General features: G+C 41.2%; 1 protein-coding gene across 2 annotated transcripts; it reads left to right on the top strand.

The window, feature by feature from the left end:
• The first annotated feature begins 1,668 nt into the window (after positions 1–1,668).
• Positions 1,669–27,626, top strand: pigk (phosphatidylinositol glycan anchor biosynthesis, class K). Of its 2 annotated transcripts, none has more exons than XM_046407456.1 (11): positions 1,669–1,803; positions 1,990–2,043; positions 2,140–2,231; positions 2,630–2,765; positions 3,517–3,628; positions 3,992–4,088; positions 5,871–5,988; positions 6,493–6,603; positions 8,605–8,786; positions 16,514–16,589; positions 26,161–27,626. In XM_046407456.1, exons 1-11 carry the CDS (start codon positions 1,738–1,740, stop codon positions 26,275–26,277), a joined length of 1,161 nt encoding a protein of 386 aa, XP_046263412.1. In that variant the 5' UTR covers positions 1,669–1,737; the 3' UTR covers positions 26,278–27,626. The 2 variants fall into 2 exon arrangements, with proteins under 2 accessions (XP_046263412.1, XP_046263413.1); XM_046407457.1 differs by lacking the exon at positions 26,161–27,626 and adding an exon at positions 16,896–17,187.
• The last annotated feature ends 53 nt before the right edge of the window (positions 27,627–27,679 follow it).

Below are 27,679 nucleotides of genomic sequence, written 5' to 3'. Positions count from 1 at the left end.
CAGATTGTTTTGTGAAAGAACAAGGCTCCCAAATCTATCTATATTTATACCCAGTCTATTAAAACATGCAAATTGACTGGCTGTATGATCACTGATCATTTGAGCAGGGAAAACTCCTCTACTGCCAACCCAAGTTTATTTGTAAAGTAAATTAAAAACAACAATTTGCGAGAACTTGGCCACTCTATCCGGACTTGTCTGCCTGATCTCCCTGTCAGATTCAGTCCATGATCACAACCTTTCATAGAGTGTACCTACTGGCGCTTAAATCCCTTCATCACAACTTTACCTTGATTCGACTCAAAGTATTTGATTGACTGATTTGTACGAACTAAAACAATGAACCCCAGTGCAGATAAATATAAGTGGGTGCATGAGTTTGTCTTGCATAACAATGTACAACAGTTCAAAAGTTGAATTTGACTGGTCACATGCTCAAGGCTTTTTTGGGAAACACAGGAGCAGGCCAGTTGGATTTCCGGGTTTGTCCCGTAGGATTTGATCCTTATAGGCCACTAATCCTCTTGACAGCTGCACAGCTGACTTTGATTCTCCTTGTTGCTTACATCACAGAACAACTTTAATTTAGTTCAGTGACATTAGTGTATTAGAAAGGGAGGCTCGCTTCGTCTGAATATTCATGCATGACCAAGAATCAGTCACTGCTGAGGACAAAACAGACTGACTGTAAAATGTTAATTTATGGATTGAAAATGGGATAATGATTAGATTTGTGCGTGCGAGAACTGTTTCGTTGGAGCGCCATCCCTGCTGTTTTCATTTTCTAACGTGATGCGTCTGGAGGAGGGCATGACTGTGACAAGCTCTGTGCAGGCAAAGAGAGATGCTGCAGGTCAAGCTGCAGCAGAGGGAGCGCTCCAGTGGATTAAATGGTTGGCAGACCTGTAAAGGTGCCCTGTGGTGTGTCAAAACTGACTGTAATGCTGCTTTTCCACAAGCCCTTCTGCTTACATGAATTACATAAATCATATGGGTTTTTTTGTTGCTTCAACTTTCTGCTGGGCTCCCAGACACTCAGGCTACTCCAGCAGTAATATGACATGCATTTTGACATCTGCTGCCTGTGATGTCAATGTCACCTCTCGCTACGAAGGCGTAACCAATTAGCTCAGACTGCATTTAAATAAGAAGCTGTCAGCATCATTTAATGTCTATGTCCTTTTTTTCTCTTATCAGTATGTCAGCCATACCATATATGACCAAATAATGATTCCCTGAATTAGACAAGTTGTCAACTGTGTGAAGTCACCCCTTAACTGTCTAAAATAATGAATATGGATGTAAAATCTTAAATAGATTTTTCCTCTATTTTTTTTTTCATTAACAGTAAAAAAAAAAACCTTAATGAGTGTATTGGGGACATTAACATGAACACATATAGTACAAATCAGATAACACAGTGTTTTGCACTGTATGTGTAGCTTTAATTTATGTTTTGTAACTAATATTTACTAATATGGAGGGTATACAATTGGTACAAGCAGGTACAACAGTAGACCAAAATGAAATATTGTCCTAATCCATATTTTATTTCATTTTAAGATAGAAAACATTAAATATTTCATCACAAAAACCTTTTTTTTTTTTTTGCTGATCAAAACTTTATTATTCCATCCTCCTTAAAGAATCTTTTATTCTGAAACTATCGGAACAACTTCCTGGGCGGAGCTACCGGTTTTTACTTCCTTGTTGCACACCCCCTAGCAGTGCTGCACGATGAAAATAGTCAATTTATTGTACTTATTTTCCACGTATTTACTAGCGCACAGCATTAACATCGAGGTGGGTGTATATTTTTAGCGCTCGCAGCCAGGAATATTCCTACAGTTTGTCTTTTCGTGTTGAATTTTACCCCATGTTAGCCTTCTGTGCTGTTATGCTAGCTGTTTTGGAGTCTGGCTGCTTGTACGAGCCAAAATTACATTAAAATGCGTTAATTTATTACTTTTTCCTCCATTTGTTTCTCAGGATAATGCGGGGCAGTTCTTCAGTAGTGGCCATACCAACAACTGGGCTGTTCTGGTGCGTGTTTATTGATATCATTACATGTGCTATAGGCTGATTATATGCTAATTCATTTTACCGACTTTTCTCCTTATTTGCGTGTTTGATACTCAGGTGTGTACGTCCAGATTCTGGTTCAACTACCGTCATGTGGCCAACACGTTGTCCGTGTACAGAAGCGTTAAGAGGCTGGGAATTCCTGACAGGTAGTTGTGCTAAAATGTCTCCTCAATATCTTCACTTACTGAGTCTTCTTTAGGTAGTCACACATCAGATATTGTTTGGTCATGGTTTCCTCTGCTGACATGTTGCAGGTTGCATTATTAGAACATGAACTATGATTGTATATTCTTTTTAACTAGTTATAATAATTTAGGTTTGTTAAATGGGATACATGTGACTGCGGTCCCCTGCTCTATTCAAACTGGGGATTTTGAGGCTACAGTACGAGTGAAAATCCTGTTAGGTTTACTGAGCACATGATTTCAACTACAGTTTGTCAAGAAATCATTTCAATTCAGGAGTGTTTTCATTTTCATTCTTTTCATGTTCTTTCTAATGTAATCATTTTGAATTACCTCTTGTCATTTTCCTCCTTTTCCAGCCACATAGTTCTCATGCTGGCTGATGACATGGCTTGCAGCCACAGAAATCCCAAACCTGCCACAGTGTTTAGCCACAAGAACATGGAGCTGAATGTGTACGGTGACGATGTGGAGGTGGACTACCGAGGATATGAGGTCAGTGCACATCACAGAAATTTCTGTATTTTAGCAGGCCGGTTTGTCTCTGCAATCTGTATGATTTAAGTAAAAGAATAAACCATGAATCTTACTTTTCAGTACATTTTCCGCTCCCCTGATCTCCCCTGAAGGCTGAAAAATTCATTGCCCCATCGTGTTTGTTATTAAATGTGTGTATACACGTGCAATGCAAACAGGTACGCATGGTGACGTGTGTAAGACATGGATACTTTTAGTTTAAATCTGAACCTTGCATATCGCATAACATCACTGAGTTGGACAGGGATTATATCGGGGCAGTGAGGAACTGGAGGTAAGCATGTTCACTGCTGCTTGTCCCGTGTTTGCTTGCTCTGTTCAGCAGGACATGACGTGGTATCATGCATTCTCTGACAGGAGCACCAGGTGTTTCGTTTGCTATGGCAGGGCACTGTTATATCCAGCCTCCATCTGTGCTTGTTATTGATTATTTGCTTTGCTTTGTACTGGCCTTTTTCAGTATGAATGAACACTGTAATGCTAATCCATGTTCGCTGTCCAACTGTAATCATGTGCAAGACGAGCAGGTAAACGTGAAGAGGCAAAAAGAAGAAAACAAGGAATAATTCATTTCACTGTTTAATTAAAGAACAAGTAGAGCAGCTACCTTATGCTGACTCTGCTGATGCAAACTTTAGATGGTGAAGTATGCTTGTGTTTTCACTGGCTATGAGAATCAGTGCCATTTTGCATCCCGTCTGTCTTTCAGGTAACAGTGGAGAACTTCTTGCGTGTTTTGACCGGAAGGCTGCCGCCCAGCACGCCACGCTCAAAACGGCTTCTCTCTGATGACCGAAGCAACATCCTCATATACCTGACAGGTAAGTAACGGACAAATCCACCCTTAAATACTCTACACTTACACTCTTATGTTCAATCAGTGTGTGCCCACACCATCAGTGTCTGCACTGCTGTAGTAAAAGACTCAAAATGACTTTCAACAGCACATGGAGAGGAGAGGCAGACATACTGATTATGGATTTCAGTTATATGTGTAGGTGCTCCTGCATTTGTTGATCTTTGTCTGTGGCAGAATGAATCCACAATCTGTCATTTCTCCAACACAGTGTGCACTACTGCTATCCATTTTAATGCTTTATCTTGTTATTTTCCATCCTGTATTGTGATTCTGCATCATGATTCACAGGTGACTGAATTATTGATGATACGTGTTTGTTTAACAGGCCACGGTGGGAACGGCTTTCTAAAGTTCCAGGATTCTGAGGAGATTAGTAACGTAGAGCTGGCCGACGCATTTGAGCAGATGTGGCAGAAAAGAAGGTAAATAAACTGGAAACTGACATAAAAATATGATGGAAAAGGCTTGATGTAACAACAAGTTTTGTGTTTTTCATAGTGCTGAGTTCAGTTCACTGCAGCTCAATTCAGCTCCTCTGAAAAACATGGAGTTGTTCATGTAAAGTGCTTTAGGAAATCGGAGCTGACTCCCCACCCTGTCTGGTCTTGGCAGTGCATTTCTATATGTAACACTTGAACAACATGTTTGGAAACAAAGCTGTTGACCATAATCTTACGTTTGAGTACCATGTGGATGCGGTCCGCAGAAAGGCCACTCAGCGTTGTACTTCTAGTGGAAGCTTTGTAGTTTTAATATTGACAGCACTTTTAGGAAAATGTTTATTTCCTGTTTTACTGAATCAATTGTCACATTTTCTTTTGTCAACTGGTACGGGTCACTCAGCCTAAAAACAGAAATAGGTTACAGGGTATTGTGAGTGATGTGTAGTAAAACTTCAGGCACAACCCTGAATGACCTCATCCAGCTGTACAAAGACAGGCCCAGTCATCCAAACAGATTAAAAATGCATAACATTTGTAATCTGTTTCCACCTGGTCGCAGGCACAGGTTGCATACATGCAGGAAGAACACATACAAAACTTTTTTGTCCCAGCTGCCTGTGGCCTTCTAAATAAATTATTGTGTTTTTAACTGTAATTTATGAAAATGACCCCTGCTGATTATTTTTCTTCTTATTATTTTTTTACTTTTGCTTTGTTTTTACATTTTCATGCTGTCACTTTCATGTGTTTTAACTGGTATACGTGTCCTGGTGAGGTTGTGTGTATTCTGCTTACAAATTGCCCCTCGGGGATAACAAAGACATCCTCGATCCTTGATGGGAGAGGTGAGAGGAAACCAAGGCAGTAAAGTTTTGTACTGTGAAGCTGAAAGACTCTGAAATACTCATTAGAGCTGAATGTGGGAGTAATTCTCTGTGGGTTCATCATTCTATCAGTCGATCCAATGTTTTGAAATATTGATTTTAACAACTTCATACAAACACAGTTTTAGCAGAATTCACACTGTTAGTGCGATTGAAATGACCTTCATTGTGACTCATTTTCACATGTCAGCCATTGAACTAATGTGACACATCATATGCCAAATGAACAGCAAAGGAATTACTGTTATTATGCGTATATTAACACAACTTCTTACAGCAGTCTATTTTTATAAATCAGTTGCTTTTTCAGGTGCTGCACTGTATATTTTGTGAACCGTGAGATACCAAATGAGCAAAAGTGGCCTTCTGCTACCAGCATCTCTATTGTCCTCCAAACCTATCAATAGAGAGTGTCTGGGATACAGTCAGTTTCCCCAGGCTGCCAGATAAAAGCATAGTGACGCCAGCTTTGATGCTAATGTGATAATTGCAGGCTTGAACTGCCAAATTACCATCACCATAGAGACTTGGCCACCTCCCTTCATCGTCCCCAGACCACCTCATTTCAGTCCACTGGATATAAAAGTGTTATCGTGTTTGCTTAAACAGGGGAAAGAAATTTAAGTGGAATTTCTCTTTATGAGAGGGGAGAAAGGGAGGGAGACACTGTACGCGTGGGTGTCTGGTACAGGGACTGAATGAAGCTGTTCTCGGTCACCATGGCAGCTGCAATATGAAAGATGGTTTGAAGGTTTGTGTGATAACAGGTTTTATTGTAACAAATGGACGAGTGATATGCCAGCTGTGTCTTCTCCCATCAGTTTTGTTTGAAAATGTACACGAACCTTTGTGTGTGTGTATGTGTGTGTGTGTCCAGGTACAATGAGCTCCTCTTCATCATTGACACCTGTCAGGGCGCCTCCATGTATGAGAGGTTCTACTCTCCAAACCTTATGGCTTTGGCCAGCAGTCAAGTCGGAGAGGACTCCCTGTCGGTGAGTTACCTGCCCTCATGGGGTGGAGATAACTTCAAAATCAGTCAGTGTTTCTCAGCTCGTCTTGTAAACAAGCGTGGATTGATGGCACGTTGTAACTGAGGACAAAGCTGTGTTTAACATACTCAAGCCATAATACAAATTCTCCCTCTTTAAACATGAGCTATCAGATTTCTTTGTTGGATTTGAGGAAGTTTACTCTTAAGCAACCTCAGTAAACGTTACCAAAGATGATGTTGGCTAACGTTTTCTAATTACATCAGGTAGACACCTTGCTAAGATCCCTTTCTCTTCAAACAGTAAAACTGAAGAAGTGCTCAGTAATGGAAACAATGAGACTGCGTTGTGTTTGAACCAAATAGCAGCGTGACTTTACATTTTTCCATAAAGTACTAATAATACCAGAACTGACGAGTTCTAAACTGCAATGTTTCTATGTCTGCTGGTACCTGTTGGGTATTTAATATTTGTATTCTTGTATGTTTTCCTCCTGTTCTTTTCTAGCACCAGCCAGATTTGGCCATAGGAGTCCATTTGATGGACCGTTACACCTTCTATCTGCTGGAGTTCCTGGAGGACATCCACCCTGCAAGCAAAACCAACATGAATGACCTGGTGAGGATGTGTGTGCGCTTGAGTGCATGTGTGTGCCCTTTTACACAAATGTCAGAGAGTGTAGTGGCAGCGCACAGGAGCAACTGAAGAGGCAGTTTCTATACAGTAAGAGAAAGAACTGTATAGTCTCTAAAATGTCAGAAGGTAATGAAAAATTCCCACATTTTTCCCTTCGGGGATAAATAAAGGAATTCTGATTCTGAGTTTATAGAGTGTTGGTATTTTTTCAGAATAAACTACTGATAATTGGATTAACTGATCGATTCAGCAAAAGTGCACCACGAACACTTCTGGATGTCAAACATATATCAGTGGGTTGTATATAAGTGTGCACTCCCCTACTTTATATGTCATGTATATGTGCATGTGCAGACTTCAGTAGTTCACGTTTTATAAAGATTTTAAATTTCAAACTTATTTCCTTTTCTCTGAGTATTTACTCAACACCTCCCCCCTTTTTCTGCATTCCACAAGTGAGAAAAGGATGCTGCTGAAACAACTGGAGTTTGGTCAGACAGGCAGTTTGAAGGCGACTTTGTGTTCTGAGCAATTGTGAGGGTCCTTTTTTCTTAACTGCCTAATTCAAAAGAAATGTTCTCAGTTCTGTGGCGGTAAAATAATTGTCATTTGTAGCCCAAGAATATGACAAGTGATTCACTCTGTGGCAGAGCGACCCAGACTGTCTCGCTGTTGTAGGTACCAAACCTCAAATGACTTCACAGAAGCTGCCCTCCGCTGCCCTTCGTCCTCAGCATAGTGTCTGCTATAAAGCGTCTGGCCAGATACGAGTCGCTTGTGGCTCTGCACTAGAAGCAGAATGTCTGATACTCACTTAAGGTTTTTGGCCTTTGACACATGACGGAGGTGATGCTGAGCACATGCTGCTCCAGGCTATGGTTGAGTCCCAGCAACACCTTTTTTATTTTTTTCTTTTTCCATCTTTTACACTCCTGCAGAGATCTGCTGGCCTCGGGCACCATCTTTCCTCATCCCCACCACCTCCTCTGCCTCACCAGAGGTTACTATCAAAATGCTTCAAGTTCTCATTCACTCAGTCTGAGCTCAATGAATTTGCTGTGACTAAAGCTTAGTATTTTTTAAAATTTTTTCCTGTTTCTGTAGATGAGGTCTTTGTTCTTCTGCCACTTTCTGGAGTTGACCCAAAAAATGAATATTTGGTCATTTTATATACTCATGCTGATGGAAAGTCGAGTGAATTTCTGGAAGTTCACAGCAGAGCAGTACTTACAAAACTAAAGAAGCTGGGTATTTCAACTGGAATAAAACGGGTCCGTACAGCTCCCACCTTCTTCAGTTGTTTAAGAGAATACTGCAATGCTGTTTTGCTGTGAAGCTCCAGAAATTTGCTTGACTTTCCATCGGCAGGGGGCTGAGTACATAATGATTGAATTTTCATTTCTGGGTGAACTGTTCCTTTAAGGATCAATACTATGGATTTCTCTGAAGTTTTCTTTTTTTTTTTCAGTCCACTCTGCTGTCTTTGATGAAACAGTAATTGCCTCGACCTTCCTAACAAATTCGTCTGCCAGACACTTTTTTTTTCTAATGTTAATGTTCACCCCGGTTTAATGATTTTATTTTGTTTTCAAATGGAGAGCTCAGTTTGAGAACATGGTGATGAATCACACCCTTAAGAGGGTTAACCCACAAGTGGCAACACACCGGGCATTGAAAGATTTTTAACTGATGACAACATGCACAAATGTCCCACTCTGTGTCTCTAATATTCACACGCTGTCGCTTGCTCTCACACTGCAGCTGTTTGATGCAGCTCGCTGTCTGTGGCCGGCAAAAGTGACCTACACCATGTAATTAGTCTTGTTACCTGAAGCACCTGACAGCATCAGGAGTACAGTGTTTACCTTCTTGGAGTATTTGTTTTAGTTTTGTTGCACGGGTGCGTAGAGCATCTTTTGCTGCATAAGTGCCACCTGCTTCCATAATTCTAATACACAGCTTGTGTTTGGTCTGCTTCCCCAGTTCAAAGTGTGTCCGAAGAGTCAGTGTGTGTCCACTCCGGGCCACCGTACTGACCTTTTTCTGAGGGACCCAGGAAGCGTCCTCATCACGGACTTCTTTGGCAGCGTCCGCAAAGTCGAGATCACCATGGAAGCCGTCAACTTGAGCGACTCCATCAAGCATGAGGAGCAGAAGGAGCAGAGGTAAGCCGAGTTTGTTTGTCGCTAGTTCAGTAATTAAAGTATGAATTGATCCAAATGTGTGTTTTGGATTATGTGGATGTTTTTGTTTAAGCAGAGCTGCTGAGCTGAAATAGTAGTTAGGATGTTTAACTGTGCATAGTTTTCTGTATGAGACATGTCAGAGAGCAAAACAGCCTTTGACAAGACAAAAAGTGTCCTCCAGAGTGTTAAAACCTGACTTAAGGTAGACTACTAAACATAGGTTTCATTGAAGACCATACGGAACAATCTTCACTCTCAACAAGACTTGACAAATTACTTTGTGCATATTTTTTTACATTATATTTTTTAAAGACCTTCTCTTTTAAATGTATGTTTGACTTGATTGAATTTATATTATTGAATTATATTATTAAAACCTGAACACATAATATTCTGTATCAGGGAAGAACTGAAAAACAAAAACAAACCACAATAATATTGTAATGCACTGTTAATATCAATCCGGTAAAAAAAAAAGTAAAAGAAAAAAAGGTAATCCTCTTGATTTACGCATTACTTTTAGTTGAGTTGGATTAGGGACAACCCGAATGTAAAAACCTTAATTGAGGTCAGCTTATCTTTGTTTTAGCTGAAGTGCTGTGGGCCAAAATCATTTGATGTTTGGTTCCCAACTAACTAGACTTCGATTTCGATTTAGAACACCTCACATTAGTGATATTGATTTCTCTTGCAATGATGTGTTGAGTGGCCCGTTTCTGGCAGGGCAAATCACACAGAGGGCGTCGCCATGATTATAAACTGAGAATCTCAGACTGATTGTAAGGCTGACCAGTAACATGACTGATTGAAGTAATAATATCGCTAATGTACATCATATTTTCTGCTACTTACAGTCAGTACCAGCCCTTAATGCTCTGTTTTACAGCAAAGTTAAGGTCATGATTGGACGTTGTCCTTCTCTGGCTTTAGGGGATAAGTGGCATTGAGTAAGCAGCAGTGTTTCTGATGGATCATCTGTGGTGCCATCCTGTGGTAAACTGTACAAAACGCATCCAAAGTGAATTCAGTGCATCCTGTCAGTGCATCAGTAGGACATACGCTGTGATAAATACGATTGACCACTAGATGGCTGTAGAAAGCTGTCAAACTGTGCGTGCTCTGTAACTGGTGACATATTGTTTGCTTTCCCAAATTAGCCGGTTCCCAGACACACTAATCCCATAATAAGGACAATCACCAGGAGTTTCAGGAAACACACATCTGAAGCACCAAAATGCAAACACTCCTGCATATATTGACTCATTAGGCTGCAGGTAAGGAATAGATTGCCGTGCTGTACAAACAGATGGGATGGAAATTAAAACTTTATTCACGATTACGCTTCCCCCACTTCTATTAATTTCATTAAGCTGGGATTTAATTATACCACTGGGAGGTATTATAGTTAAAGAATCTAATGTGGCTGGCTGCTAATTAGTAATTAGAGGCAATTGCCACACCAATTTTAGTCACTGGCTGTTTTGACCTGCGGCTACTTAGTCATTTCACACAACTTCCCCTATTACTTTATTATTGATTAGGGCCAACACATTATTCTGATCTCCACTGCAGCACAGAGACACACCACCAGTGTTATCGAGCTGGCTGTTGTCCTAAGCCAGTCCTAGAGAGAGACATCTTAACTCCAGTTCTGATGTAAGAAACCAGCAATCCCCTGATTCATTTGATGTTTAATGGTGCCACATTTACTGATGCAGCAAAGCACATGTAGCATCTCTCTGCTTGTAACAATCACAGAAAACAATTTTTGCCAAGTTCAAAGATATTAGGGAAGCTAACGACATTTTCCGTCATTTTGTATGTCACATTGCGGAGTGTCATTAGCATCAAGTGCTGGACGAGATTAATATTACATGGAGATGTGGGAATGAAATATTTGCTTTGCTTCTCGTATTTTTAGCCTCTGGTAAAATGAGATGGAGGTTTGGTGTACAAGGATACTCTGCAGGAAGGATATGACTTTCATCATGCTTATCACATAATGGCAGAAAATATTATTAAGTATTGTGAGAGAAATGTAAAAACTGGCTTTTTAAAGGTGACAGTGTTCCTGTTGTTTAGTATGTGCAGATCACTGCACCATGCAAAGGCATGACGGCCACGGCAGAGTCAGAGCCACTCTTCCTCAACCAGAAAGTTGAATGTTGTCATCAACAAACTGACATCCTCCAGGTTAGAACAATTCTTGTGTTGTTACACATAAGTGAAACTGTGCACCGAGCTGATGAAATTCAGTGACACAAAGTCCACTTTTATGCACAGAAACACCAAATACAAGTGTCTTTCCGGGCTTAAACATAATATAACGAGTTTTTAACCGGTTGTGAAACTGTTTCAGTTCAACACTGATGCCTCTATATGACCAGCGTAAGCAAATGAGAAATTAATTACTGTAGATGTTTACATTGTCAGACCACAGCAGAATAACTGGCTATTGTAATGTTTTACGTTGGCCTTGCTATCCTGCTATATTTTGCTGTTGCGATTATTATTATGAAGCAATAACATTATGAAGGAATGTGGATAACCTAACCTCAACAAAATTTCTATTAATGAGCAACCATCATCACATTAAAGTACCTTGCTTATCCACAAGTACATACTGTGCGTTCCCTCATTGCTACACAAACAGCAAGCAGCTGTGAACGAAAAAACAATATTTCAAATGTGTTGTCTGTCTTTCACTTGCTTTTGAAGCAAATGCTGTAGCTGCATCCAGATCTTCACCATAGCAGTGTGGTGGTGCTCATACTGTTCATGCTGTCCACGGGGGCCCCTAGAATCAACAAAAAGGTTGTTTAAGTTTCCTTAAAATTACACCAAAGACCATCAAGAGTGCCAGAAATACAGAAAGTAAATGGGACTGTAATGATTACTGTAATACGGGATGAATTGTCACTCGTGCTCAGGATGGGATTAAAATCACAGCAGTAGTAATCATAGGAGTAGTAGTGAAATAATTAGTCAGTTAATCCAAATTAAACTTCATGGCAAGAAAAAAAATCCCAAACATTTGCTCTTTCCAGCTTCTCAGATGTGAGAATTTGCTGCTTTATTTTTCATGTATGATGGTAAACTCACTATCTTCAGATTTGAGACTGTTGGCTGAAACAAGTCCTTTCAGTTTGTCGCCTTAGGCTCTCATTATAATTGGCATTTTCCACTTGACCTTTTTACAATCAGTTAATTGGGTAAAAAATCTACAAATTATTAGAAATGAAAATAATTGTTAGTCGCAGCCCTGCTTACAGTAATCAACCCACCTCCCGTAAAGAAAAAAAAAATTAACATAAAATACGAATTAGGCTTTTGTCTACAGAATCAGTAGTGAGCTTGGTCAGACTCCTTTGCCAACACATGTAAAAATACAATCACAAAGACATGACAGATGCAAGCTCCTAACAACAAATTAAACAGTGCTTTTATGTAACTTAATAATAGCATTTCATAAGACCTGAAAATGCGTTGTCAGCTCTGTGTGTTCCAACAGGGAAAAGATCACAGATGTCCTCTGAAACAAGCTGTTATTAAATATAGTGCAGTTTTAATCCACTTTTGTCGGCCCTTTCGGCCGCTCGCACAAGTGAGAAGAATATATTTAAAGAAGACTGCTTCATATGTGCGTGCTGGTGTGTACACCTGTCTCGTTCGTACCTGTTTTCTTTCTTGCTTTCTTCTCTCGCGCTCTTTTTAATCTGTCCTCTCCTCTCACCCGTTTCTAAACGGCCATTTTTCCCACTCAGAATGGGCTTTTCCATTAAGTGAATTGCACTTGATGGAGGGGACGTTTTAATGGACCCCCTCAATCCTCTTCATAATACACAGGCGTAACAGTGTGATGACATCGCCTGGTTACTCACTTCCAGCCATAGGTGCTTTTTCACCAAAACATGTCTTCCTGTGGGTTACAAGGCACCCAGGACAGTAACTGCTGTCAAATTAAAGCTGAATTCATGCCCGTTGAGTTGTACAGAAAATCTAATCTAATATGTGACCTGGATAGAGTCTAGAAAAGCACTTGGGTCATTGGTGGAGCAGATGTTAAAAGAAAATTTGTTTGACCTAAAGATGGCAGCTGGAGACAGCAGGGATACCAGAGCTGGAGGTTGGGGAAGGAGGTGAGGAGGGGCACTCACATCTATTAGAATCAGCAAAGTGGATTGAAAAACCCCCCCCCCTCCCTAAATATCTCTTTATGGAATATAAAGTGGAAAGTGGTTTGAATTGAATTAGAGCTCATCTCGTGTGCTAAGTGAAAAAGATGGGGATTTGGTGGCGCGTCGTCGGTGCTCTCGGTGGCATCGTGTTTGCGGCGGCGGACAGAACTCGGAGCGCTGCAGGAGATCATCCGCCATCCCTGCCAGCCCGGGCTGTTTTCTTCTGTTTCTGTTCCAGTCTGTCAGAGCAACTCCTGTCCTCCTGCACAGACATGGTGGGAATAGAGAAGGGGACAGAGAGATGGAGTTGAATGGAAAAGGGAAAATAAAGAGGAGAGGCCAAGAGAGTGGGGAAAAAAGCCATGGAGATAAATGATGTGCAGCTCCAGGGGAGAAGAAAGACACAAAAAGAAAAGGGACTAAAAGTTGCTTCACATATCAAGTGGTTGGAGGAGGGCTATGATTGTCCACTGGAGGATATGCCCCCCCTTTTAGTCAGCAGCTGTCTTACCCAAACTTCCCTTGATTAACCAAAGGCGGCCTCGCAGTTGAACTTCGTCTCAATAGCGACCTTTAGCTGAGACTCCTCTTCCTAATGCTGCACCAGACTGTGATGCTGGACACAAACAAAAAAAAAAATACATAGAAGCGTTCAGTTATTTCTAAAATGTGGCACTTATGGCTTGAAATCTTATTAGAAACAGTATTTTCACAGTTCTGTTTCCTTGATTTCGTGTTTTTTTTGTAATATTTATTTTTAATGAAGTGTTCACAGAGTTGACACAGTTTCCCCTTAAGGATATAAGAAGGATACGATATTCAAGAGTATACATGGTGATAAACGACAGAAAATAAATTAAACAAGGTAGGCTTTTATTAGTCCCACAGTGGGGAAATTCAGTGCAGTAAATTCTAAGAGTTAACAGAGATTCATCATTGTAATGGTATGGATTTATTCTCCAAGAAATTCAACAAAAAGGAGACAAAATTCTCCTAATTTCAGCCCTCAGAGCAAATTTTTGTTGTTTTCAAGGTGAAGGCTACCCGATAAATCAATTCCCTAAGCTGCAGTGAAGGTAATTGTGGTGTCCTCCACTGTTGTAGGCATGTTTTAATTCATCCTGTAGTGACAAATAATTCCAGCGCTGAATAAGGCTGACATCAGAGAGTAAAGCTGTGGTCAGGCAGAGTAAATCAGCCAGTAGCAGCCAGAAACTTAAATTTTCTGCACTGTGCTTTTTTAGGTGGAAACTCAATTTGTGGTGTCTACGTGAGAAAAACCTTCTCAGGTAGCTTTAAATTATACTACAGTTGATATTTTAGATTATTGTTTGGTCTTTTTGTCATCCCGCAAAAGACCAAAGTCATCAATATCCTTGTCTGCTTGTGAATAACTTCTGATTTTTCAGGCTGTTTGTTGCTCCCATCCCCACGCCCATTAGTTTCATTTTTAAACCGACTCAGTAATTAAGCAGAAAACAGCTGGGTACAATAGTGTTCAGCAAAAATAAGACATGAGTAAGTTCTCTGTTTTTCTGCTATTTTAAGATGCAGGTTTGGTTTTCAGTTGAGTATTTATAACAGCTGGATGGTGTATGTGGTCTATTGACTTGTCGTTAATGTGATTTTAATGGTCTCTGGATATCAGTGGGAGCAGGAAGGCCATGTGTGTTTTGTATCAGAAAGGTCACAGATTTAATATCTTAATGGAGACTTCAGATTTCTTAATACATTTTGTCTCACATTAAACAACATCTATCCGTCAACTGCCATTTGATGACCCTTTTCGTTGCCTTTGAGCAAGACTTTGAACCTCGGCTCACTTTGTTAATTTAGGCTGCTTTAGCTCAGAGCGTTGGTTCAATGCTTTAAATGTAAATGGGTTTCTCACTAACCCGCAGTTCGCATTCAGTGGTTAATGGCCAGCTTTCCAGAAAAAGACATGAAAGCACCAGGAGAGTCCAACTTTTACTTTGGATTCTGAGCCCTCAGTACAGTAGGTTATTCTTTGTATACTGGCCTCCGATACAAGGATATGCATAAAAAGCTTCAAAGCCGGGTGTTAATAGCTTTTTCTGAAATGATGCCTCTGCAACACGTGCTCTGAAAATCTATTGCTAAGAAAACACAGAATTATTGCAAAACATCGTAAAAGCTACGTAACTTAAAAGGCATACCATTTTCTATTACTGTGGTAGACATACTCAGTTAAAAGTTTTCTTTGTTGTTTCCTCTTGAAGGCTGTTTTTTCTTGTTTAGCAAAGTCTGTCGCACATGTCAGGCTTACCAACTGTTGCTCACCTGATATACTGTACTGCAGTGCCTCTTTTAGTCAGTTTAAATGCCTCACGTGATGTCATGTGAGTCAGCATCAGTTTCGGTGGAAGACTACAAGCTTGAAAATAAAAAACAAACCCAACCTGACTTCTGGACCCTGCTGCGCCTATCTGCTGCAGGCTAGCGCTTTAAGGCTACATTAGCCGCTACTAGCGTAACACATCAGAATCTCCAGCCGAAATGTTGTGTTCATGTTGTGTTATGGGGAATGTAGGCATCAGGTTTTGACAAGGATAGAAATAAAGAAAGGCAGTATTTCTGGAGCTTACGAGATAAGTCTGCCTGTGCATATTTCTCAATAAGCTAATGTTGGTAATCCAGACTGACTCAGGCAATCTTCCTCAGTCAATCCAGTTTGAAACATGTTACACTCCAGTGCCTTTTTTGGTTCATGTCGCTGAATGCTCATATCTGTGCACATATTGAGTATATTAAATTCTCTCACTTCTCTGCAAGCTTTCTGAATGACCCTCTGATTTTGCGGATTCTGGTAATTTAGAGCTTCACTGCTCACTGCCACATTAAAACCTGAATTTTCGTGTTTATTTCTTCAAATGCCAGAAAAGAGCTGCCAAGATGACTCACCATCAGAGTAAACCAGAGAAATCTTAGAGGACGAGCTGACAAACATTGGTTGTATTTGGTTGTTTACCCATTCAATAAATGCAACATCAACCCCATATGATTATTGAAGTTGACTCTGAAGCTCCTTCTAACTTTTATTGATTGCCCTTACACTGGTTAGTTTTGCTAAAACCCAAGTGAATGTTTGAAGAAGATAGATAGATTTTAGTATCGTATTTGTTTTTTTCTTGTTCTTCAGAGTTCACACACATACATACATACACAAGATCAATTTGCATTTATTTTTGTCAGGATGAGCTTGACTCCCTTAGAGTTCCACAAGATGATGTTTTTCTTCATTTATTAAGAGGAAAAAGTGGGTTCATTTGCATCAATTTGCAGTGCATATCATTGACTCGGCTCTGAAATGTTCTGTCAATCACGCACACTTCAGCTACACACTCACTGCCAACAGAAACACTGGAGTCTGTTCCTCATCCTGACAGCTTTTCTTCATCACTGAATAATGGCGTCCCACGCATCAAAAGCTTAATGTGTCCAAAGTGCAGTTTACCTAGTGGAGGTAAATGCCAAAGAGTGATGTTTTGTGTGTGTTTTGTCTTTCAGTCCTGTGAATGGAGAGCTGCAGAGAGAGAGGTACTCCTATGTGGACCAACTGCCAGTGTCTGAGATCATCCATCAGGTAAGACACCCATACAAACACGAGGGTCAGCTGGGGACACTCCGAACACACGGACAGGCCCATGTTGTTAAAATCCAGACCTTTTTAACGGCCATTTCATTAGCGATTGAATGAGGATTTTTTTGTGTTTGTCATCTTCTATACCTTTTGGCACAGGCAGTCACTTATTCCTGCTCCTGTTTTTTTTTTTTTTGTTTTTTTTTGTTATTCGAAGTGTGTCCACGCTTGTCCTTAATTTGGACGGGGAACAGAAAGTTATGTGCAACATCCACCAACTGATTCTTTGTGTCGTTTCCATGGTGACATGTCTGAGTGTGAAATGCAAGTGCCTCCTGGTCTCAGTGTGGAGGGGCCACTGTGAAATCTAGCAGAATGGATAGGCAGGATTGTGGCGAGGAATTGTGCATTCACCTCATTCCCAAATGGATTGTGGCTTTCAGTTGGGCCGACCTTCACAAATGAACACCTATTCCTTCTCATCGCTCCTTCAGAACATGTGCCCTGCATTCGAAATAGTTGGTCTTGGGTCCTGTATTGCTCTTGTAAGATTTCCCATTATGAGTCTATTAAAAATACTATTTCTGTATTTCCCATTCAACTTGTGTCTCACAAGAGTAGTCACATTAATCTTTGCCACAGGCAAGAGCAGACACTAATGTTGCTCGCATTTGGATTTCATCGGCCTCAAAGAACTGTGCTCGAAAAATTCACAGTGGACACATTAACAGACCCTATATACAGTATTATCCAATGCTATATCCATATAGTAAATACTACATTTGTGAAGTTAATGGCAATATATTTAAGCTGCAGTTTCAGTGGATTTCACTATGAGAACTTCAGGAAAAAAGTCAAATTGAAAGCTACATATAGGTAATGTTTATGGCAGATCCTGATTTATGGATTCGTCTGTTATTTTACAGACATTACTGTGTCCAGCTCATGCTTATGTCCACATGTTACTTATGAGCTTTCTACTTACCAAACCAAAAAGCCCGATCAAAAGAAAGGCAGAGCAGTTTAAATATAGTAAATGAAATCAGCCAACAACTGATCCTTTTTGTATTCACTAAGCTGCTCTAATACCTTTAGATCAGAGATCATATATCATAGATAGACTTCTTGTATGTAGAGATGTTCCAATACTTATATGTTTCCGATTGCGATACCTGAACTTTGAGTATCAGCTAATACAATGCATTAAAATAGAATATATTTAAAAATAAAATAATATATATACTAAAAAAATGTGTATCGTTTCTAATAATCTATGTGGTATCAGTGCATAGACTTGTGTTCTCACTGATATAAGTGGAACAGTTGTTCTTTTCGCATTAAATGCTTAAACACAGGTGTCACACCTGGTCTAGTGTAGATTCAAAGCAGCTGTTTTTTTTTATTTTTATTTTTTTCACTTTCCAGAGCAATGGGCTCCGCTTCCCTAACAAGAAGTAAAATAAGATAGCGGTTGCTTTTGATTAATGTTGAAAGGCATCAAATTGTGAAACTGCAATGAAAATAAAAAAAGAGTCGATCGGTTCAATTTGAAAGACTGCTGGTTCAGATTCTCAGTGATTACAGCAGAGTTGATTTGACAAAGATGTTTGTCTCCATTACGCAGACGGATAGTAAACTCTTCGTGTTGATACTAAAGGTCAGATCCAGCTGGACCGAGTGAGTGGCAGGAGAAAATAAAAAATCAAATCTGAAAAACCCTCGGGTCCTGCTGCTGTAAACATCACTGGCTGACATCAACCTTGCTGTGAACAAAGGAGTCCTGGGCATTTGGCCCAGAGAAATGAAGCTGACCACAAGCCCGAGAGCTCTGTCAGACGCTTATTGAGTATCATGATGGGAAATAGGAGGGGTCTCCACACCCAGCGGCACTCTGGGAAATTGATCACTGAGGACTGCCTCAAAAGCCTGGCAAACACAGTCCAGCTTTAGATCTGTTGCCCGCTGCTCACATAAGAGTGCGCCATAAAGTGTGTCTGTAATTTTCAATACACTGAAGCAATTGCGCTATTGAAAGCTCGCTTGCTCACACACACAATCACCCCATTATGCCTCTGCTGTCTGCTACTTGGCTTCATATCTTGGCTCTGTCTCTCTCTTTTGTCTCCTTCACACCCCCCCCCCCCCCCCATCTATTCATCTTTGTGCATCTTTTTCTGTTTTTCTGTGTACCCCCCCTGCTCTTCTTTAAATGCATCCACACGTACAACACACAAACACACACACGTCAACCCGATGACCCCTGCCAGAGATTTCGATTATCGGCTAGCACTCCTGCTGGGTTGAAGATGGGAGTCCTGACAGACTGAGTCATCTCTCTCCCCCTCACCATAATCCATCTGCACTGCAGCAGAATGACCAATGTCCATAGAGCCTATTGACAGCTCTCGTCTTTTTGATTAACTGTCATATTGTACACACAACTTTCTCAGATATCTTCATTTCACTGTGGCAGCGTCCTTCATTGTTCGCTGATCAGATGCACTTATCTGAAGATTCAGATCTGATTGGATCTCATAAGATGTGATAGCTAAAATATTCCCAAGTGGTCTGTAGCTGGTTTCACTTCTGATCTTCTGTCTGGGTTTATCATCTGAGAAAAACATTTTTCCTTTTGCAAGTAGATGGCTTGTAAATGGAGAAGTCATCAGAGTGACTGACAGTGGATACATAAGGCTATGCCGTATGGCGTCTGTATACAAACTTCCCCTCATTGTTTATGTGGCTGTGTGCAGGGGAGGAGTTGATTAATGCCCTGTCACTGTTGGCAGTTGTCTTGCTAGTGGTGACAGGGTGAGTCCCTTCTTACTGCCGCCTTCTCTTTCCAGCCTCACACATCTCCTCACGTTGCCAGTGCCTAATCACAATATGTTCAGTTCTAGAAATAGCTAGAAGGAGCTCCTTTCCACCCCCCACCCCCCCACTCTCTTGTGTATTTCACTTTTTTCCCTACCTCACTGCTGTGAGTCTCGGTCTGTGGCGTCAAATTGTTATTTGTTCTTGTGCCACCTTAATGCCACACCATATGGCTCCAGAGAATTGAAAATGGAAACGCCGAAAAATAATGCTTTGCCTGCCTCCTGTCACTTGCCAAATCCCTCTTCCCTCACTCGGCCTGCAGCACTGACACTTTTTAAAAGTGGATGTTGGGTTTGTGTGGATCACAGGCCAGAGCCCCTTCATTTAATCAAACATCAGTTAGAATTTGATGCGTTGCTCGTGCTCAGTAATTACAATTAACATCGTCTAGAACTGCAAAACACCCTTTATGAGAGAATAATGCACCTGCTACTTTGAGTGTCGCAGCACTTGCCGAGGGCTTCAAATTTCCAGACAACACAGTGGATGTCCTGGCAGTGCGCAGTGGCTGCTGTCGTGTCATGCGGCTCCGCACAACATAAATTTGCTGCAGTTCTGACCTTGGATCGGTTGTGTTTGGCAGGGCGTTTCAGACCTCCCTCAACGACCATTAGCATCCTGCATGGCCATATTAATTAGCTCCAATCAATCAGGTGGGTAGCTGTTAATTGATTTTACTTGTGAATTGAATACGCAACACAAAGCGTGCGTAATGGAGGCAGGCTGCTTCAGTCCTCGTCCTTGGCAGTCAGATGTGAATGTTTCTGTCAGTGAAGGTCAGCGAACACTCGCTCCTCTTTTTCAGCTTCCCTCTTCTCTCCTCTGCCGCATTTCTTTAAATACAAGTCTCTGCTTTTCATCGCATTTTTTTTCCTTTGGGAAGTCAAAATGCTCAAATTTAGATATTCAATGTATTTAAGAAATCTAGGGATTTATCAATCAGTCATTTGAGCAGACAGAGCAGAAAATTAGCAATTTTGGTAAAATTCACTGAGGTCATTTTTCAAGCAAACGCTGCTTACAGCTTCACAAATATGATTTGAACTACTGCTTTTCTGAATTGCTGTATGCTCCATAAAATGAATAAGTTTGTGTTTCTGACTGCTGGTCAGACAAAAGAAGCAATTCAAAGACGTCACCTTGGACTACAGAAACTTACCTTGAGACTTTTTATGACATTTTACACTACAGCCAAAGCTATAAATGCGCTGGGCCAGTATATCAGCTGATGAGTTTATTACAAATATATAGGTATCATTGTATATGTAGAGAGAAATGTCAGAAACATGTTTGATGGCAGAGGAAAAGTCAGGTCAAAACAGTGAAAGAATTGCTGTCGATCATCAATGGGCTAAGAAAAATGATGTTTGATTACAGATAAAATCTTGAATGAAATCTGGAATGAAAGCTTTGTCCCTGCCTCTGATTCTGGCCTGCTGAGTACATATACTCAGTGGCCGCTTTATCAGCCATAAATTCAGCCTTCACAAAAGATAATAATGTCTAATTTTGACTGACACAGGTATTCACGATGTAGTTTGCAGTGTTGTTGAAGTGTACAACGTTATGTTGAGAGCTGTTTCTGACGTTTTACCCTCCACATTTACAAATGCGATGGGCAGGCAGAAACACATATCAGTATAATGCAGTGCAGTCAAACCACCGCCGACTACAACCTCATTATGAGCTTTTAGCTGAATAAACACCTCTCATAGACTTTTAACAACTGAACCGTAATAAGCCGTGGGAGAGCCGAGGCAAAGCTCTTAGGTGGACGGAGAACCAGGCAGGGCACATTGACCCAAAGTCTTCCACAACCAAATGTACCCACCTTTAATTTACATGCTATAAACCAATGATCAGTAAATCACAAAACAAATTATCTGACAGTGATAATCATCATTAGATTATTCAGCTCAATGTGGTTAAAATGTGTAGTTATCACGTTGTTTCTTTAGCCGACTTTATGTTACCTGCTCTTCTATTGTCTCTTTCTTCCCTCTTGACATACGCTCCTCGATCTTCTGGCTGTGCTGACGTGGCTGCCTGTCACAGTCTATCCATCTCCCTCTGCTCTTCCTCACCCACGGGGATTAAACTTACACACACACACAGACACACATGTGCATACAGTCACGCACACCTCTGAGGTCAGCTGCCTGCAGTGTCGTCTCTTATGGAGACCTCCGGCCGGGCTTTGCCTCGCCCCTCCAGGTGTTGAACTCAGCTCCTCCTCTTGTCTTCCCTGATGGCCACTTTGTCACCATGACTGTGACTGAAAGTGTCCCAGCTCAGATTTTGTTATGTCACACAGATCTGATGCATGCAGTGGACTGAAAGCAGGATGAAAAAAAAAAACCAAAAACTGAATATATGATTTGGACCACGTTTGTGCTGTCTGAAATCAGCGGCCATGTGGATGGCAGTCTGAACTGTCAGCTCAGTATTCATCTGATTATGTCAACATTGCAAAGGGACAGATCTCTGTTGTCATGGCTCTGTGTCCGCTTGACCAGAAAACATGGAGGACGGCAACTCAGGCATGCTAGTAAATTTAATTGGGATTTGGGGAGATGCCTCGGTTTCAGCTGAACTAGAACAGACGGGTCAAAATCGACCAGCGTTCAAAACTGTGACAGCATTCGCCTTGTGGAGTCAGTGGAAAAATTAAAAGCCTCAAAGCCAAACTGCAACCGTGGCTGCAAACTGTGCTTTTTCCAGTGAGCACCAGAGACTGGTCCTTCGACGGACTGCAGTCGTGTTTCAGCAAATCAAATCGAAGTTATTGTCGCACAAATCTAAAAACTAATTTTGAGGCAAAACTGTTAGTCGGCCTTAAACCAGATAAGATTTGTGTTTCCATGGTAACGGTCAATTTCACCTGCTGACAACATAGTGAAATTATTCATCGATAATTCATATACAAGAGGTCCCAGACACAGAAATCATCATGGCCGCCTGGTGAATGTGAGCCCAAAGTTCACTGTTTTATTGTTCTGTCTCCGCCAACTCCTGAGCGTAATTAGACATCTAGTCATCAAATGTCTCTAGGCCTGGTCTTTCTTGACCAGATCTTTTCCTCAAAGTTACACAACTATAAAACTAACTGTGAATGAAACAGAGAAGGGTGATGGAAGGGATGGGAGAGAAGTAAAGCTGAGCAGAGTTTGCTGCTCTGATGCTGAAAATCGGTGATGTACTTTTGAGCCAGATGCAGGTACAAGAACCTCTAGCGCTGCCTCTTTGATTTACTCTCTGGCCCGTGGCGCTGGTGGCAGCAGGAGGGATATTCTGTGCTGCGCGAGGATTTTATGGCTGAGATATGACCATAATTTTTTCTCTTTTTCCTCGCTCCTCTGTGTGGAACTCTTTATGTATTCACATCAGAGATAATGAACAAAAATGTCAGACTTGGAGGTGAAACATGACTCCAATATCAGTTGTTGTAGGAGTTTGGTGTAGATTGGTGCGGCTGCTCTGCAGTTGTGCAGCTGTACTGTAACTTGGCAAGGGGAATAATATATTTCTCATAATTTTTAGGTATGGTTTACTGAATAAAAAGCAGTCTATTAATGTTGAGTATTTATTAAACAAAAATATCTTTGGATTAAAAAAAAACATACAGAAGCACAAGACATATGATAATATCACTAAAATAACACTCAAAAACTTTGTTAACCTACGTTGTTGGAACTGTGCGGGTGTGGTTTGGTCAGATTTGTGGCACGGCAGCATCAGCAATCAGGCCCACAGCTGTCAGTCTCAGTCCTGATTGGTGCATAACATCACGCTTTTCTAACTTAGTCCAGTCAGAAGAGCACAGACAAGGAACAGATACAGCAATCTCTCGTGTTATGTAACAGAAAAGTTCTTAGCAGGAAAAACTTTTTAGCAGAAGATTGTGTGTTTATTGTTGATCTGTGATGAGAAGCCTGTTGTGGAAATGGCTTTTCAGGGCCTTTAATTCAGGGCTGCTTTTGGAAGAAACTCCCACTTTGACGTGTGCTGGTCTGATGTCACCCAAAGGAGACCAAAATCGGTGTGTTGAAGGTCTTTCCAACATATAAGCTGCAGTCTGCTTTCTGACACTGTCTCCTGTAAGCCTGGAGGTTATCAACAGTTGTTTGATGCGCGATAGCACCTGTTCAAGCCTGAATTTAACGTTTTTTTTCTCATGATTTCATTTTACATGCGATTATTGCCTGGCATTATTGGCCAACAAAACTGAATATAAGCTTAAAATACTAGCTAATATTTGCAGCTTTAAATCAGAAGCTCTTTGCCTTGGACCTCCAGCTCTGACTCTGAGCTCTGGGCTCACCTGTGCTGCAGTCTGTCTCTGCTTTCGTATTCCGGATGGCAGTGACACTCTATTGATTTGACTTGATTGAACTGTTAAATAAATTTGGTTTCAGACATTGCCCAGTTTTACTGCTGTCCTCAGTCTTTCTTGTGGTAGGAATTGGAAGCGTTGGCACGTAACCTGGAGTTTGGATTGAAAAGGCAGCCTTGAGAAGACCGTAACCTGCGCACAGACGCACGAGTAGACAATCACACACATTTTCTGAAACTGACTTTCCTCCTCTCTTACTAAGAGCTATTAAACTCATAAGGAAGTAGTAGTCATTAGTGCCCATTATTTCAAGAAAAATGGAATCATACGTGTTGTAAATAGTGTTTTACGGGTGGAATCAGTTGCAGTGTATTACTTTAAGACTCCTTGTGGTATGCAGCAGGTCAAGTACTTAAACTCCTCTCGACGAGCTAAGAATGCCGTTTTCTATAGCAGGGGGAGAACTCTGTGCCATTGAGAAGCCTGTCAGAGACAGATAGACTGTGTTTCTTGAGGGTGCATACGATAATAAACAAGGAGAGTTTGAAAAGCTGGACGTAACTGAGGCGTTCAAATGTCACAGCCTCAGCCTGTGTTCTGCACATTTCACTGGCATTTACTGCTTAGTGGGTGCTAATTTCAGACTGCGCATGTAACACACCCTACAGTATGTGGCAGTTTCTTGTTTGTATTGCAGTGGTGTGGTGCCTGTGCCCATTCAGCAGTTCTACAACTCTCATAAGAAATTAAATTCAGCAAAATATTAAATGACCCATTGAGGTGTACAGCATGTACACAAGTGCAAGGCAATTAGACAGTTTCAACACTGAAATGCTATGTTATTTTAGTTTTATTATAATGCCCACAGTACTGTAACAGCGCCTTCAAGTCCAAAGTTTTCCTCTAGACTTCTGTTGATGCAACATGACTGGATTGTGCTGAAGTTTGAAATATTGATTTTAGGTGGCAGTTCAGGACTTTAGGGCTGCTGTTGGGCAGTGAAATTAAACCAGCGATGCTTGCGTATGGTATCACAAGCTGCAATAATTAATGTTTGGTCCCTGTAGGGCAGAAAAACTCGTTGGCAAACATCAGCAAATTGCCTTCTGATCATACAGTCTGTGCCTCTGACACTCAACAGACAAGGCAAGACAAGAAAGAGCGAAAGAGCTTCCACTGATCAGCAGTGGGCTGAATATGTTTGTCTTAATTATGTGTTCTTTGTTTTGAGTTGTACTTCTGTCCACCTGATGAGCAGGACTAGGGCTGTGCATCGTGGGAAACCTATCGATTATGTGTGAATGAAAAGTATGAAAAATAAATTAATGCATGACAGAAGGTTTTGTGGAAAACATGCTGATATTCTTCAAAGAAGCCCCAAACCTCTTTACAACAAACGTCTTGAAACATAAATAACTGACAGAACCAAAAGTAGATGAATGTGACCAAACTTTAAGTGTCAGCTTACCTTACTTAACAGATTTTCATACTCAGTGCTATTAACATATGTTGATCATTAGGATATTCACTATTTTTAGCTCTGTTTTGGCATCCACCACCGACAGCAGTGACACTGAATCATACGGTAAACGTGCTATAAAACCAAAACAACCCTGAGCTTCATAATTAAGTGTGAGTATGTGTGTGTGTGTGTCAGATCCATACGGATGTACTTCAGGAAGCGTAAATGTAATGTCACTGTGCTGAATGTCATCCTGACGTTTCGCGTACGGTCTGTGATCGACTTGGGGTGTGTGCTGTTTGTTTGGGATGGGGTAGGGCTGGTGATTTCTTGACTGGATAATGGCAGCGTATGTAGCGAGGGATAACAGAAATCTCTTAAGTGCGTCCTCACAGCCTATCTATAGCTTTGTCGCCAGCGGAGGAGTTAGGAAGATTTTTTTAGAGGTTAAATCTCATCTCTCCGCAGAATATTGCCGCCACATTAGCATATAAATGTGCTCCTTGTGAGATGCATGTTTAATACAGGGAGATTTAAAAGTATAATCATACACAAAGTGATGATGTGGCAGTGAATGGGACAAACACAAGACAGGGGAGGTGTACTGATGAGCTTTACCACCCGCTTTTTGTGTGAACCTTTGTGTTTGTGTGTGTGAGACAGCAGATAGTGTACATAAAGTGTGCGAAGAGATAAAGTGAGTGCATACGTGATTCTGCGCTTGCCTGCTTGTGTGAATGACAGAACAATCAGCGGTGGCCTCAACAGGAGAAATATACACACTATTACTAACCTGCAACCCCCCCACCCCCACGTCCCCCCTCACTTTACCTCGCCTCACCCCCCGTCCCCCCGTCCCCCCGTCCCCATCCCCTCCTCTCCCCCCTCCCCTCTCTGCTCAGAAACCAAAGCAGAAAGACTGGCATCCTCCTGATGGCTTCATCCTGGGCCTGTGGACTATAATCCTGCTGGTGTTTTTCAAGACGTACGGCGTGAAGCACCTCAAACACATCTTCTGAGGCCTCGATGTTTATGCCGCTGGATATCTGAGGACACGAGGCCGCAGACTGAGAACTTTCACTGATGGGACATTAGAGAAAAAGGTACAGATTGTGACAGGCTTATTTAAGCCTGAAAATGGAAAGAAGATGGAGGAGATGGAGGAGAGGGGATGTATGGAACTACAACTGCTTGGCTGAAAACTGTGTGAGGCAGTTGGTGCCTTTTTTTTTAATGTTTTGGGTGATTGGCTTCTATTAATAAAATGTAAACATTTGTGTATTATCCCAGATTTGATTTGAGAAGGTACAAATACTTGAAAGTCATGCGTCAGATGTGCAAATTTCTAACTGTTTTATGTGTTCTTTTTGACAAGGACAAATATTTATTGCTTTTTTTTTTTTTTGTCTGAAGTTCATCGGTTTTGTCGAGCCATTCCGTGCAACTGCATCGATTTGGTTAAAAATGCACTGAACTGAGTCAACAGAATTTAATTTATCTTCCTCTTTGCTTATTACAGCAGCAGCCTTTTTTTTTTTTTTTTTTTTTTTTTTTGTTTAAGTGCTGCTCAGAACGTCTGCCCAGGTCACAAAAAGAAAATGAGGGACGGGGGAAGGCTGATTGGCTGTGAGTGGGCTGTGGAGAGATTACTGTTTAATGCCTCCCTTGTCCATATACATTACACCCCTTGACCGTCATATCACGCTTGTGAAGGATAACAATCGCACATAATCCCATCTCGCATGATGGACCCATCCACTTTCCCATTCACTAAATTGCCCTCCCTGTGGAAACATCCATTAGCTCTCCAGCCGTGTACTTCGCTGATTGTATTCTGGGTGATGGACAGCTATTTCCCCGGCCATTCCACGTCTCGCGCTGCAGCAGCGATAAGTGAGTGATAACCTAGTAAGCCGCCGGCCTTCCCACATGAATCTCCTCTGCGCTGGGATGTGTTTTCCTCTCTTTCTTGCCTTTCCCTTCATGTGTAACCACTCTGCATTAGGCTCATTGTTGGGGGAGTGACTGATGCTCAAAGCGTATGGATTGAACCTGCTGTAGTTTATCTTTTCTTCCTTGGCGTGACGATCCGCCCATTGGGTGCCCGCTGCCCCTCTCCCTTGCGGCTGAAGTAGAAAATGGATGGAGTTTGAAACTGAACCATATGTATTGGAAGGCAGCTGCTGCATCAGCCACCAAGTACCTTTTCTTATGCATTATTTAGACAAGGCTTATTTGCTCTTCCTTTTTTCTCCTACTGTCTTATTTTCTGCTAATCTTATTCTCCTTGCAGAGGGAGCAAGCTCATTTTATTTCCTCAATTGGTTGGAATTCGATACCCTGAATAAAGATGAAACACTGGATCAAATGAATGTATTTGTCTCTTTAACTGCCTGTCTTACTAGTATATAGTGAGTTTTA

The sequence above is a fragment of the Scatophagus argus genome, chromosome 13 (assembly GCF_020382885.2).
Source record: "Scatophagus argus isolate fScaArg1 chromosome 13, fScaArg1.pri, whole genome shotgun sequence".
NCBI lineage: Eukaryota > Metazoa > Chordata > Actinopteri > Scatophagidae > Scatophagus > Scatophagus argus.
The sequence above is the reverse complement of the archived record's forward strand: the minus strand, read 5'-3'. Positions and strand labels throughout refer to the sequence as shown.

Excerpts from the sequence above, each read along its gene's own strand:
- pigk (XM_046407456.1), top strand. The coding sequence starts at position 1,738 with ATGAAAATAGTCAATTTATTGTACTTATTTTCCACGTATTTACTAGCG. Across the intron at positions 3,629-3,991 it reads CATCCTCATATACCTGACAG|GCCACGGTGGGAACGGCTTT; the intron begins GTAAGTAACGGA and ends TTTGTTTAACAG. Across the intron at positions 4,089-5,870 it reads CAGATGTGGCAGAAAAGAAG|GTACAATGAGCTCCTCTTCA; the intron begins GTAAATAAACTG and ends GTGTGTGTCCAG.